Genomic DNA, 12,208 nt, shown 5'->3' with positions numbered 1-12,208 from the left:
CTTTTTCACTCTGATATATGTCACATTACAGCAGTAAAATTGATTGCGAATACACGTCATGTGGACTTCAAAACTATTAACTTTTAAGTTTTAATTTCTGTCTGTCTGTCTGTCTGTAGATTGTGAATGCAGTGTTGTGGGCTCAACACCTGAGATGTGTGATGCAGTCGGTCAGTGTTTGTGCAGGCCGGAGTTCACTGGTCCTCGCTGTGATCAGTGTCGCTCGGGGTTCCACTCATATCCAAACTGCCACGGTGAGACACACAAGAAAGGCTCTGATTCATGTAGATCCACTGTCTGTATTACCACAATTGTAACTTGTATCCTATTTCCCAGTGTGCACTTGTGACCCTCACACATCTTTGGACACCAGCTGTAGTGTGTTGGGTCAGTGTAACTGTAGACCCAACTACAGTGGCCCCAAATGTGACCAGTGTGCACCCGGATACTACTCTTTTCCCAGCTGCACACGTAAGTCACATGACTCTTATCACGGTGAAAACATTACCAAGGGAAGGATTGTCTACTGTAACAAGTGATTTTTCTCTGTTTCAGCTTGTCATTGTTCATTGGAGGGCTCTCGCTTTAGTTCCTGCGATCCAGGGTCTGGTCAGTGTGTGTGTCTGCCAAACATTGAAGGTCAGAGGTGTGATAGCTGCAGTCCTGGGTCATATGGCTTCCCCCTCTGCAAAGGTGATCTTGCATAGATGTTTACTCAAACAAAATCCTTCTTTTATATTCACTCACAGTAGTTCTGATGGTTATCTTTCTCTTTTCTGCTCTAGTTGGGACTTGTAACCCAGCAGGCTCTGTTCATAATGATATCCTGCCCACTGTGGTGAGCTTTATCTTTTTCTATATTAAGTAGAGCAATATTGAAAATCAAGTACTAGAATACTGCATATACTTCATGCTAATTTGTATATCATGTATATGTAATAAAATAGTGTGATGTATGCAGCATTTCAGTAGTTGAATGGCACATTGGTGTCCCATTTGTGTTTTTTTTAAAGAAAAAAAACTTTATTAAGCAAATATGCATATATTTATAATGTTTCATATATTTTATTATTATTATTATTATTTATTTATTTTTTTACAAAAGATTGTTTTAAAATAAATGCTGTCTAGTCATCAAATAATCCTGAAAAAAGTATTGTTTCCACAAAAATATTAAACAGCACAACTGTTTTCAACATTGATTAAAAAAAAAGAAATGTTGAAATGTTTTTTGAGCAGCAAATCATCATATTAGAATGATTTCTGAAGGATCATGTGACTGAAGACTGAAGTAATGATGCTGAAAATTCAGCTTTGCCATCGAAGGACTAAATTACAATTTAAAATACACTGCCCGGCCAAAAGAAAGTTGCTGTTTGGATTTAAATTGGCAAATGCTTTAGAGTCAATGATCGGATCATTATTGCAGTGATTTTTGTTTCTAGCATGTAATATGTTTGGCAACAGTTCTTCTAACCCTATTTGTAGGGTTATTGCAGTGTACAGTATATTCAAATAGAAAACAAAGTTATTGTGAATTGTAATATTTCTGTATTTTAATTTAAAAAAAAATCATATCTTTTATATTGTTACTTTTTAATTTATTCTGTAATTGAGGATCTTGGTCTTTTACAAAAATTTATCCCTGACTCTCAACGCTTGTTTTTTTTTATACCTCAGGGCTCCTGCAAGTGTCGCCCGAATGTAGAAGGGGTGGCGTGCGATCGCTGTAAGCCTCTCTACTGGAATCTTTCTCCTCATACAGACTATGGATGCTCAAGTAAGAGAACATGACAGTCATTTTGTTAGCTTTGGTGATCAATCACATCACTGGTGACAGTGTATTATTTGAATCTGTTGCTGGTTAGTTAAACTGTATATACAATAATATAGAATATTTATTTCTGCTAATGTATATTCTGATGATTTTGCAGCCTGTGACTGTGATACAATAGGAACAATGAGCGAGGTTGCAGAGTGCGGTCAGGTATAGACATATTTCCAATAATAGCTCCATCTTACAACTGCAATTCCAAGAGCAGAGTTAACAAATGTCCATCTGTGTGTGAATCAGCTCTCCGGCAAGTGTTACTGTAAACCCAATGTGTGCAGTGGCAGATGTGACATGTGCAAGGATGGGTACTTCAACCTTCAGAAACAAAATTACTTTGGTTGCCAAGGTACAAAATCAATTCCAAGCAGACATTATCAATACTTCAATGACGAGATGGGTTAGACTCTCATCCCTGTGTCCATGTAGGGTGCCAGTGTGATATTGGAGGCTCCTTTGGGCAGGCATGTACTGAGAGACACGGGCAGTGTGATTGCAGACCCAATGTGAAGGGACCTAAATGCAACCAGTAAGTGATGGCGAAAGCACACACAGGTGTAGCAGTGTGCACGAATCACTTTCATGTGCGGGCGGCTGTCATCACTCTGATGTGCTTGTTTAGACCACAGCCGGATCATTATTTCCCAGACCTGCACCATATGAAGTTTGAGGTGGAGGAGGGAACCACAATGGATGGACGTCCAGTGAGGTTTGGTTACAATCCTCTGGAGTTTGAGAGCTTCAGCTGGAGGGGGTATGCCCAGATGTCCCTCATACAGGTGAGACACACACACACGCACACTCTTACGAGACGTAATGTTTGTACCTTGAAATCATGTTTTTTTTAATGAATGGTAAATAATAATAGTAAAACATTTAATATAATAATATATATATATATATTTTTTATGAATCTTTAATTGTATAAATAAAAAAAACTATAACAACAACACTACTGAATGGTAAATAGCCATAACAAACTGCTGTATTAACGAAAGCTATAATATTCATACCAGATTACACCAAATTAGCATCAATAATACAAATTATAATAATATCAAAATCTATTATTATTACATATTGTGTGTTTTAGCAATTTGTGTATTATTTAAACTTTTTTCTAAAGCACTTGAAGTCAACATTAAATAAAATGTACTCCATTGACTTTCTTAGTACATTTATAAATGTCTTTGTAATCTAAATGTAAACATCAAAAAGTAACAACTTTCCTCATTTTGGTGATGTCACTAGGAAATATGTCACATTACAGAAGTAAAATGTGTTATGAAATTTAATGCTTTTTTAAAAATGTTATTTTTTAAGACTTTAAAGGCCCCATTTTCACTGCATTTTCAAGTGACCCAATTCCAATTTTTTCCTCTCATGTGGCACCGATATCCTCAGATGGCATTCAGGCCTCACTCATACGTGGTAATAAACCCGATATGAATAGGATATGTGCGTTTGCGTCTGCCATGTAAGCAGTCAAATTGAATATTTCCCAGTAAATGCAAGTCATTGAAAAAGGAACGGAGGCGAATGACGTCAACTCAGGTGGACTCTTTCTCTGCCTTACAAGAGAAATGTTTTGCTGACCTTTAAAGGGTTAGTTCACCCAAAAATGAAAATTAGATGTTTATCTGCTTACCCCCAGTGCGTCCAACATGTAGGTGTGTCTGTTTCTTCAGAAACAGACAAATGAAGATTTTTTAACTCCAACCATTGCTGTGTGCCAGTCATATAATGGGGTGAATAGGTAATAAGTCTATGAGAGCAAAACAAACACACAAAAAAAACATGCTTAGACAACACATTGATGTCTTAAGACATGAACCGATCGGTTTCTGTGAGAAACCAAAAGGATTATGTTATTTGTTTACCTCATATCCCGACGAGTCTCAAGTTTTTCCATCAGCTATTACTTCCGTCTGATAAGGTCAAACTGGCGCGATCATACACACACACACACACACACACACACACACACACACACACACACACACACACACACACACACACACACACACACAGAGAGAGAGAGAGAGAGAGAGAGAGAGAGAGAGAGAGAGAGAGAGAGAGAGACTCCTCATTAGTGCCTGCGCGGATCGGTCGAATAAGGCATCTACATAATACATATCTATGATCGCGCCAGTTTGACCTTATCAGACGGAAGTAATAGCCACCAAATTGGATATAGTCCGATATAGCCACCAAATTGGAATTGTGCATCAAGACCTGCAGTGTAAATGCAGCCATAGATTCTGTGGAAGTAATACGATTACATATAATCTGAATCAATATTACTTATTTTACTTTTTTTAAAGATGTTTTTAAAAATATATTTATTATTATTATTTTGTAAATAAAATATGATTGAGATGTTTTAAGTTCATGCATGTGTGTAAAGTGTGTGCCCTGTGCAGAATATCACTGTGATGTGTCATTGAAATGTGCTGTGTCTTTGGCTTGGCTGAGGGCTTTGATCAAGGGTTTTGATTGGCTCTGCTTGCGTACATTGGCTGCTGTGTTGGGCTGTAGTACTGGTTGGTGGTGGTTTTAAGGAACAGCTTTGCAATTGTCTTTCTGTTGTGGGCCGTTCTTTCTCGCTCTCTAGCCTCGGGTTCTGGTTGAGGTGGTGGTTGGCTCTCCAGACCTGTTTCATGTGGTCTTGCACTATGTGAACCGAGGGGGCGTGGACGTGAGGGGGCGGGTCTCTGTGATCGAGGATGGCAGTCACTTCCTGTGTGGGAACTGTAAGTCTTTGAGCACTTCTCCGTTTTGATGATCTGCCTCTTCTCCATCTTTCTACCTTCCTCACTTCTTTGCTCTCTGAGCTGGTGACTCGAGTCTTCCTTGATCCTCTCTTTACAAACCCTCCTTCCTCTCCCCATGTTCAAGACACACTCACAGTGCAACCTGCATCTATCACAGATCTATCACGTGATCACACCAGCTTGATCAGAAAGCCCCAGTTCAGGTCTTTAACACAGGCCTTGTTATGTGCTGTACACCCTCCCCTCCTCTTTCCCTCTCTCTCCTTTTCTCCTTCTTCCTTGTCCTCCATCTCAGAAAACAGTTAAAATGATGGTGCGCGTGCGTGAAGCAGACGTGTATCTCACGCGCTTCATCCTCAGATATGTAAACACGCAGTCGGCCGTGTCGAACGGTAAAATCACAGCCTTTCAGAACAGCAGAAGAGGTATGTCTGACGGTTCAATGTGCCAGAACTGGTACTTCAGAACTGTCATTGCTTTCTTTCTGTTAATTGGGGTTCCGGATAAGAACTATTTGAACTTATTTTGACTATTATTATTAATTTTAATTACGCTGTTTTATCTATTTTATTCAAGTAATAAGGTTGTCCCAAAAATGATTCTGTAATCATTCACTCATGATTTTCAGAATCATGCACACTTTCTTTTATTGAACCCAAAAGGAGAGTTTTAACAGCATGTCTGAGTTGCTCTTTTCCATACAAAGAGAACTCAAAATATGACAAATAGGCATTGTAATATTACTGTTTTTACTAAGAACCTAAGAAATCTAAGAACCAACAAAAAATGTATATAAATATTAAAATACACAAAATATACACACATATCTACAATTATGATGTGTTGCACCCTTTTCTTGTTGTTTTGTTATCAATTGACATGTTTAGGAGACATTTTTGGCGCATTTAAAAGTTAATTAAAAAAAAATAGTTATATAAAAGTTTACATACTAATTAGACTTAAGTGTGTGCATGCGTGTATGTGTGTAAAAACACATTCCTGATTGAGGAGCCTGATTCCAGATTCCAGATATGATAAATGTGGCAAAAGTATCACATGCATAACTTGTTGCTTTAAAAAAATAAAAAAATATAAGCTTTTACATGGCACCATTTTCAGCTAAAACTTTTGGGCATTCATTTTGCATGAGAACAGCGTTTTGGAGGCATGAAAAGGATTTCAAAGTGCAAGTTTTTGAAAATGATACCACTTATTGTGTCCATGTGAACTACAAAACTATGAATTTGTGAAAATGGTGTATTGTGCGTAGGCACGTAGTGTTTCTTTACAAAGTGACAACGCTATCTGCTGGCCTGGTCACACAATACAGCGTATTTAGTTTTTTTTCCGAGATCTGTGTGAATCCGTGGGGAACGTTTTGACAACATCGTCTGTAAGCAAAGGAAAAACGTTTCTGTTTTTAGGACATCATTGTCAAGTAAACCTACCTTTACAAAATTCAGATTTTTGAAGTTTATTAGGTTCATATATATATATATATATATATATATATATATATATATATATATATATATATATATAAAGAGCAGCTAGGACATTCTGCTAAACTTCTCCTTTTGTGTTTTACACGAGAAAGTCTCCATGAATAAATAATGACAGCTTTTTAATTTAAATTGAATATAAATTTTAAATTACCCACTTTTAGTACAATAAGTCGCATTTTGATATTGTTAATGAATAAAAATATGTAACTTCATAACAAGTCATCTTTTATTAATTCATCAAATGCTATGACTCCATCCCCATAATCCAGATCTCCATCCTTCTCTTTGCAGGCTCTGAACAGTCTAAACAGATCGTCTTTGCACCCAGTTCAGAACCCACATTTGTGAACGTGCCTCAGAACAGTTTTGTGGAGCCATTTGTCTTGAACCCAGGAACCTGGACTGTGATTATCGAGGCAGAGGGCATTCTGCTGGTAGGACCCCCTCTGAACATGCTCTTTACATTATTATGAACAAACCCTGGACACACATTCTGTGTCTCTTTCTCTCTGCAGGACTACTTGGTGCTTTTGCCCAGTGCCTATTATGAGGCTCCTATCCTGCAACTTCAAGTGACTGAACCCTGTTCATACAGAAACACACAGGGTGCAAGTCAGAAGTCAGTAATAAAGCAACTTTTTGTGTACATATGTGATGCGTATACCTTTTGAATTGCAGTTTTACTGGAGTAATGTGTGATTTGGTGTGTTTAGCTGTCTGCAGTACATGTATCTGTCTCTGGATGAGTTCCCGTCCATCTCCAGTAAAGATGCCAGCTGCAGGTCTGATAATCACCTGCCCAGACCCTGCCACACTGAAAAGATCACCCCTCGCCATCCAAGCATGGCCATCTGCAGCGGCAATGATGTAAGTGTGTGCACACAGGTTGAAACAATTTGATCAAAATTAGATGTGTACAAGTTCTTACCAACACTACCGTTCAAAACTTTGGGCTCTGTATGTTTTTTACGTTAATACTTTTTATTCAGCAATGATGCATTGAATTGATCAAAATGTATTTAAATTTCAAATAAATTCTGCTGTTTTGAACTTTCTATTTCACAAAAATACTAAGCAGCACAACTGTTTTAACAATGATTATAATAAGAAATGTTTCTTGAGCATCAAATCAGAATATTAGAACGGTTTCTGAACGCTCATGAGGCACTGAAGACAGGAGTAATGTAGCTGAAAATTCAGCTTTGACATAACAGAAATAAATATCAAATAGAAAACAGTTATTATAATTGTTATTATACAGTTATAACAGTTATTATAAATAATAAAAAAATCCTAATATTACTGTTTACTGTATTTTGATCAAATAAATGCAGCCTTGCAGAGCATAAGAGGCTTCTTTTTATTAACATAAAAACGCCAAACCTTTGAATGTTAGTATATAAATAAAGGAAACCCTACTTGCATGTTCAGATGAACGTTCAGCTGCGTGGTCATGTTCCTGTCCCTGGAGATTATGTGTTGGTGGTCGAGTACGCCAGTGAAGACCAAGTCCCTCAAACTCTCACGGTGTCTGTCAACTCACCGGGTGAACGTACTCACCAAGAGCAAATCACACTCCTTCACTGCAAATACAGGTGCGATGTTACAACAACTGTTTAACCTGTTCTTTTGTGCTTCAGATTTTCACACTAGAATGGGTCATAGTCTGTCATTTTGTTTCCCTTTCTAGTCACGGTTTTTTGCATCAAATCAGTCATATTATTTATATTTTCCACACTCTCTGACCCTTTAAATTAAATGTGCTGTTTTTTAAATCATACCTTTAAAACTTCTATATGACCTCTTTTATGATTGATCACTTTGCATGAGCCATATTCATGTTTTGATGTAACATCACAGCCACAACAGCTATGTTTACATTTTCATCTACACTTACTGATTGATTTCTGTGTATGCGTCTCTATTTCTGTGTGTGTGCAGTTTCCTGTGCCGTGCGGTGTCTGTGGACGACATGAAGCGTGTTGCGGTCTTCACTCTGTCCACAGAGGCTGATATCCAGCTCATCGCCGCAGACAGAAGAAGCAGTTTCTTCCTTGTGAGAGAGCTTTTCTGCTTGAATTTGCCATAAAAGCTATTTGTGTCCACTGCAATCATGGCATTTACAAGTGTGTGTTGGATTTCCCCTCCAGCACAAAGTGTTCCTTGTCCCTCGTGCTCAGTTCACCATGGAGTACCTGAAGCCCAGAGTTCACTGCATCAGCACACATGGCCACTTCTCTCCAGACAGGTGAGAGTCGTGTGAATCATGAACAGTTTCAATCTAACACTTTTGATCGTTGCATCATGCGGCATTACACTCAAACTTACACTCAAAATTACACTTGTTTCGTCATTTTTTTTGTTGCAGAACTTTACTAACTCTCGTTTTGTAGATAATATAATTTTATTATTTTTTTTTAATTAGGTGTGCAACTCTTTATACACTAAGTACTTTTTGTAGAGAATTTCGTTTTGGATTTTTTTAATTATATTTTATCTTAATTTTGGGTGTACAACTTTTCAAACTTTTTCTACTCTCAAACTTGTGGTGCAACAGATCACAAAACTCATGTTTTAGATCAAATGATGACGCTTTTCCACTGTATGGTACGGCTCGGTACAGCTCACTTAAATAGTTCCACCTCGGTTAAGGTTCCAAGCGAGCAGCACCAATACAAATATGTGACATTGCTGTAAACACTGCTGATCACTGTTTGGTCATGGAGAATCATCACTACCAGCGTCAATTAATTTGACGCTTGTAGTTTAAATGTTGTACTGTGTTTTTTTGTTGTTGTTGTATTGTTGCAAATATAACAATCAGTCTATAATCCCACCCATTTCGAAGCGGTCCTAAACTGCAGTGGAAGAGTAAAGTGAGTTGAGCTGTGTTGTGCCATGTCAAGCCGAGTCATACCACACTGTGGAAAAGCACCATTACAAGAATATTTTATTATAAGACTAGTGAACAGTCAGTAATACAATTCTAAGATCTCTGAGTGTGAGCGTAATGATAGATAACTTTGCAAACACTGAATTGAGTTGCATCTCATTGCGCTTGCCGTTATACCCCTAACTCAAACTTATTTTTTCATGTTATTTTATTTTTTATTCAGTTGTAGACATGACATATACCAGTTTTATGACATGAAAATGCTACAGGATATCAGATCCGGATCTGATACAGCAATAAGTACTAATGCTCTTAATAAATGTACATGATCGTCATGTTTTATATTCTCTTTTGTCCAGCGGCTCCTGCATCCCGTCTCGTTTCCAGAATCCTCCTCAGTCTCTGGTCCTTAAAGAGGGTCAGGCTTCTTCTGTACCGGAGGAAATTCTGGCTTCAGCCCTCGATCCCTCCCTTTATGCAGACAGACCCATGACTTCTAGGCCGCCAACCGCAGCTGATAACAGTGAACACGTGCTTCTGGACCCTGGTCAGGTATATCAAGCCCATTACAGTGTCATTGCTGTCCAACATCTGTTACTGTTTACTACTTTAAATGAACCTCCATTTATTTGTCCTGTGCATCCTGTCTTTTAGGTTGTTTCTTTCTGATGCTTTCAAGTTGAAAAATTCTTTTAATGTTCATTTGTCTGCATTATTTCCTAGAATGCTGTGATGTATACAACCCGTGTACATGCACTGGGCCGTTACGTGTTTATTCTGCATTACCATCAGCCCCTGCATCCAACTTACAATGTCCAGGTCTACATCAACGGAGGACGCATATGGCAGGGTGAGAATTAAACAGATTCACTAGTGCGTTTCTGTTTTAGCGCTAAAATATTAGTTTTATTAATGGCCACTCTTTGTTTTCTAGGCCACGTCAACACATCCTTTTGTCCCCATGGTTATGGTTGTCGTAGTGTTGTTATGTCAGAGAACCAGATTATCCTGGATGTGACGGACCATGAGGTCATCCTGACCCTGCGTGTTCCAGACAGGAAAACACTGTGGCTGGTGAGTGTCATTAAGTTTTTTTAAAGTTTATTTGAATTAGTTGAATTTGAATGTGTTCAAGAATGACAAACAATGGCACTTCTACATTCTCTTGTGTTTGTGTATTAGGACTATGTGTTAGTGGTGCCAGAGAACACTTACAGCTCCAGCTTTTTATCTGAGGAGCCTCTGGACAAATCCTATGACTTCATCAGCAACTGTGGACAAAACAGCTTTTATATCAAGTATGACACTTCTACATTTGGAAATATGTAATTATTTAATATTATATATTATAATTATTGATTATAATGATAACTGATCTTTATTTTCATGTTATGGCCTAAAATAGGCAAAAATGGATGAATGTATGTATGACAAATAGTAAAATTAAATGCTATTTTTATATATGGATGAAAAATATATTAAATATTTTATTTTATAATATATTTTTGCTGAAATAGCAAGCACATTATATAAAAAAACTTTCATTTAAAAAATGTAAATGAAAATTTGAATTTTTTTCTTTACTTGAAATATATGTTTAAGTACTAAACTTACTAAATTTGAAATAAATTAAAGCTAAAATATATATAAATACATTCAAAAAATTATAAAAATGACAAAGCATAACAAAATGACTAAATCTTTAATTAAAATAAAAAAATGTTTACAATGTAATGTATATAATATAATGTAATTTAAAGTAGTATAATAGTATATAAAGATAAAAAAAAGTGAATTTAGCCATCAAAACATAATGTACAGCATAAAAAATAATTTATTCTGAGATTTGCTAAAGATTATATTTAACAGTATTGTTAAAATATTAGTGTTTTAAGAGTTTTAAAATTTACACAATTAAACCATTTAAATGGAAAAATAGAGAAAATTACACAATTAAATATGCAAAAATGACCTTGAAAAAAATAATAATTTCGACCAACATTATGGTGTGGGTATATATCGTTCATGCACAAACATTATAATAGTGCCTTCTAGCCTAACATTCCCTCTTTCTCTCAGCCCTTCCACAGCCTCTCCGTTCTGCCGCAGCTCTGCCACATCTCTGTCTGCGTTCTTTAATAATGGTGCTGTGCCCTGCGGGTGTCACGAGGTGGGGGCGGAGAGCGACACCTGCGAGACCTTTGGTGGACAGTGCAGGTGCAAACCTAACGTGATTGGCCGAGACTGTTCCCAGTGTGCTACGGGATACTTCGGCTTCCCCAACTGCAGACGTGAGTATCACCTGCCACACGGTGGGCGATTGATTGATTGTTGGATCGATGGATGATGTTGTTTCCTTTTCTCTCTAGCATGCAACTGCGGTGCACGTCTGTGCGAGCCTGTCACGGGCGAGTGCATCTGTCCTCCACGGACCCTGCAGCCCGAATGTGTCACCTGTGAACCCCAGACGTTTGGCTGCCATCCTCTGGTGGGGTGTGAGATGTGCAACTGCTCCAGGCCTGGAGTGACTTCACTGGACATCAGCTGTGACACACACAACGGCCAGTGCAGGTACTACACAGCAGGCCACACACACACATGCGCTACTATGGCGACGCACGCTACTCACGAGGTTCACTTTTTTAAGGATCTGGACAATTATGAATATGTGATTTGAAATTTGTTTCGGTCTTTCTGAGAAATGTAGGTTTTGAGTGTTTGTGTGTGTGTTTTTTGAAATGTTGTTGAACATTTGAAACACTTTTTTCACACACAATATCTACATTTTTGCATCTGAGTACTTGCTTACTTATATTTTCTCAATGTTTGATTTATTTTCTCATGATTTCATTTGATTTGGATCTTACAAAAATGCTTCCAGATCATATTTCACCCCCAAAATAATTTAACATTTTTTACGTGAACAAGCCAATTAACTTTAAAACCATCAAGATTTTTTGTGGACATTTTTTTCATGACAGTATTAACTTTTGTCCCCTTATACCTATATTATTTGTTAATTACACATTTTCTATTAGTGTTATTATAGTAAAATGTATACACTTTTACAATATTTATTATATGAATTTACCTTATTTTTATATTTATAATTTTCTTAATTTCTATTTAGCTTTAATTAAAAAAAGAAAATTATTTATGCTTTAGGCTTAGTATTAAAGGTGCACTATGCAACTTTCCATCCACT

General features: G+C 37.2%; 1 protein-coding gene across 1 annotated transcript in view; it reads left to right on the top strand.

Moving 5' to 3' along the window:
• Positions 1-12,208, top strand: part of lama5 (laminin, alpha 5) — an 88,182-nt gene that overhangs the window by 46,474 nt on the left and 29,500 nt on the right. Inside the window, exons 14-35 of the mRNA XM_067446602.1 lie at positions 120-254; positions 337-471; positions 556-693; positions 786-838; positions 1,681-1,780; positions 1,935-1,987; positions 2,075-2,180; positions 2,261-2,360; positions 2,454-2,610; positions 4,446-4,584; positions 6,402-6,544; positions 6,626-6,729; positions 6,824-6,977; positions 7,542-7,705; positions 8,052-8,166; positions 8,261-8,358; positions 9,363-9,555; positions 9,727-9,853; positions 9,938-10,077; positions 10,186-10,301; positions 11,083-11,294; positions 11,373-11,574. Of these exons, the coding sequence (XP_067302703.1) occupies positions 120-254; positions 337-471; positions 556-693; positions 786-838; positions 1,681-1,780; positions 1,935-1,987; positions 2,075-2,180; positions 2,261-2,360; positions 2,454-2,610; positions 4,446-4,584; positions 6,402-6,544; positions 6,626-6,729; positions 6,824-6,977; positions 7,542-7,705; positions 8,052-8,166; positions 8,261-8,358; positions 9,363-9,555; positions 9,727-9,853; positions 9,938-10,077; positions 10,186-10,301; positions 11,083-11,294; positions 11,373-11,574 (2,884 nt within the window). The remainder of the gene's footprint in view (positions 1-119; positions 255-336; positions 472-555; positions 694-785; positions 839-1,680; positions 1,781-1,934; positions 1,988-2,074; positions 2,181-2,260; positions 2,361-2,453; positions 2,611-4,445; positions 4,585-6,401; positions 6,545-6,625; positions 6,730-6,823; positions 6,978-7,541; positions 7,706-8,051; positions 8,167-8,260; positions 8,359-9,362; positions 9,556-9,726; positions 9,854-9,937; positions 10,078-10,185; positions 10,302-11,082; positions 11,295-11,372; positions 11,575-12,208) is intronic.

This window comes from Pseudorasbora parva, chromosome 6 (genome assembly GCF_024679245.1).
Source record: "Pseudorasbora parva isolate DD20220531a chromosome 6, ASM2467924v1, whole genome shotgun sequence".
Taxonomy (NCBI): domain Eukaryota; kingdom Metazoa; phylum Chordata; class Actinopteri; order Cypriniformes; family Gobionidae; genus Pseudorasbora; species Pseudorasbora parva.
Note: the sequence above shows the minus strand (reverse complement) of the source record. Positions and strands in the feature narration are given on the sequence as shown.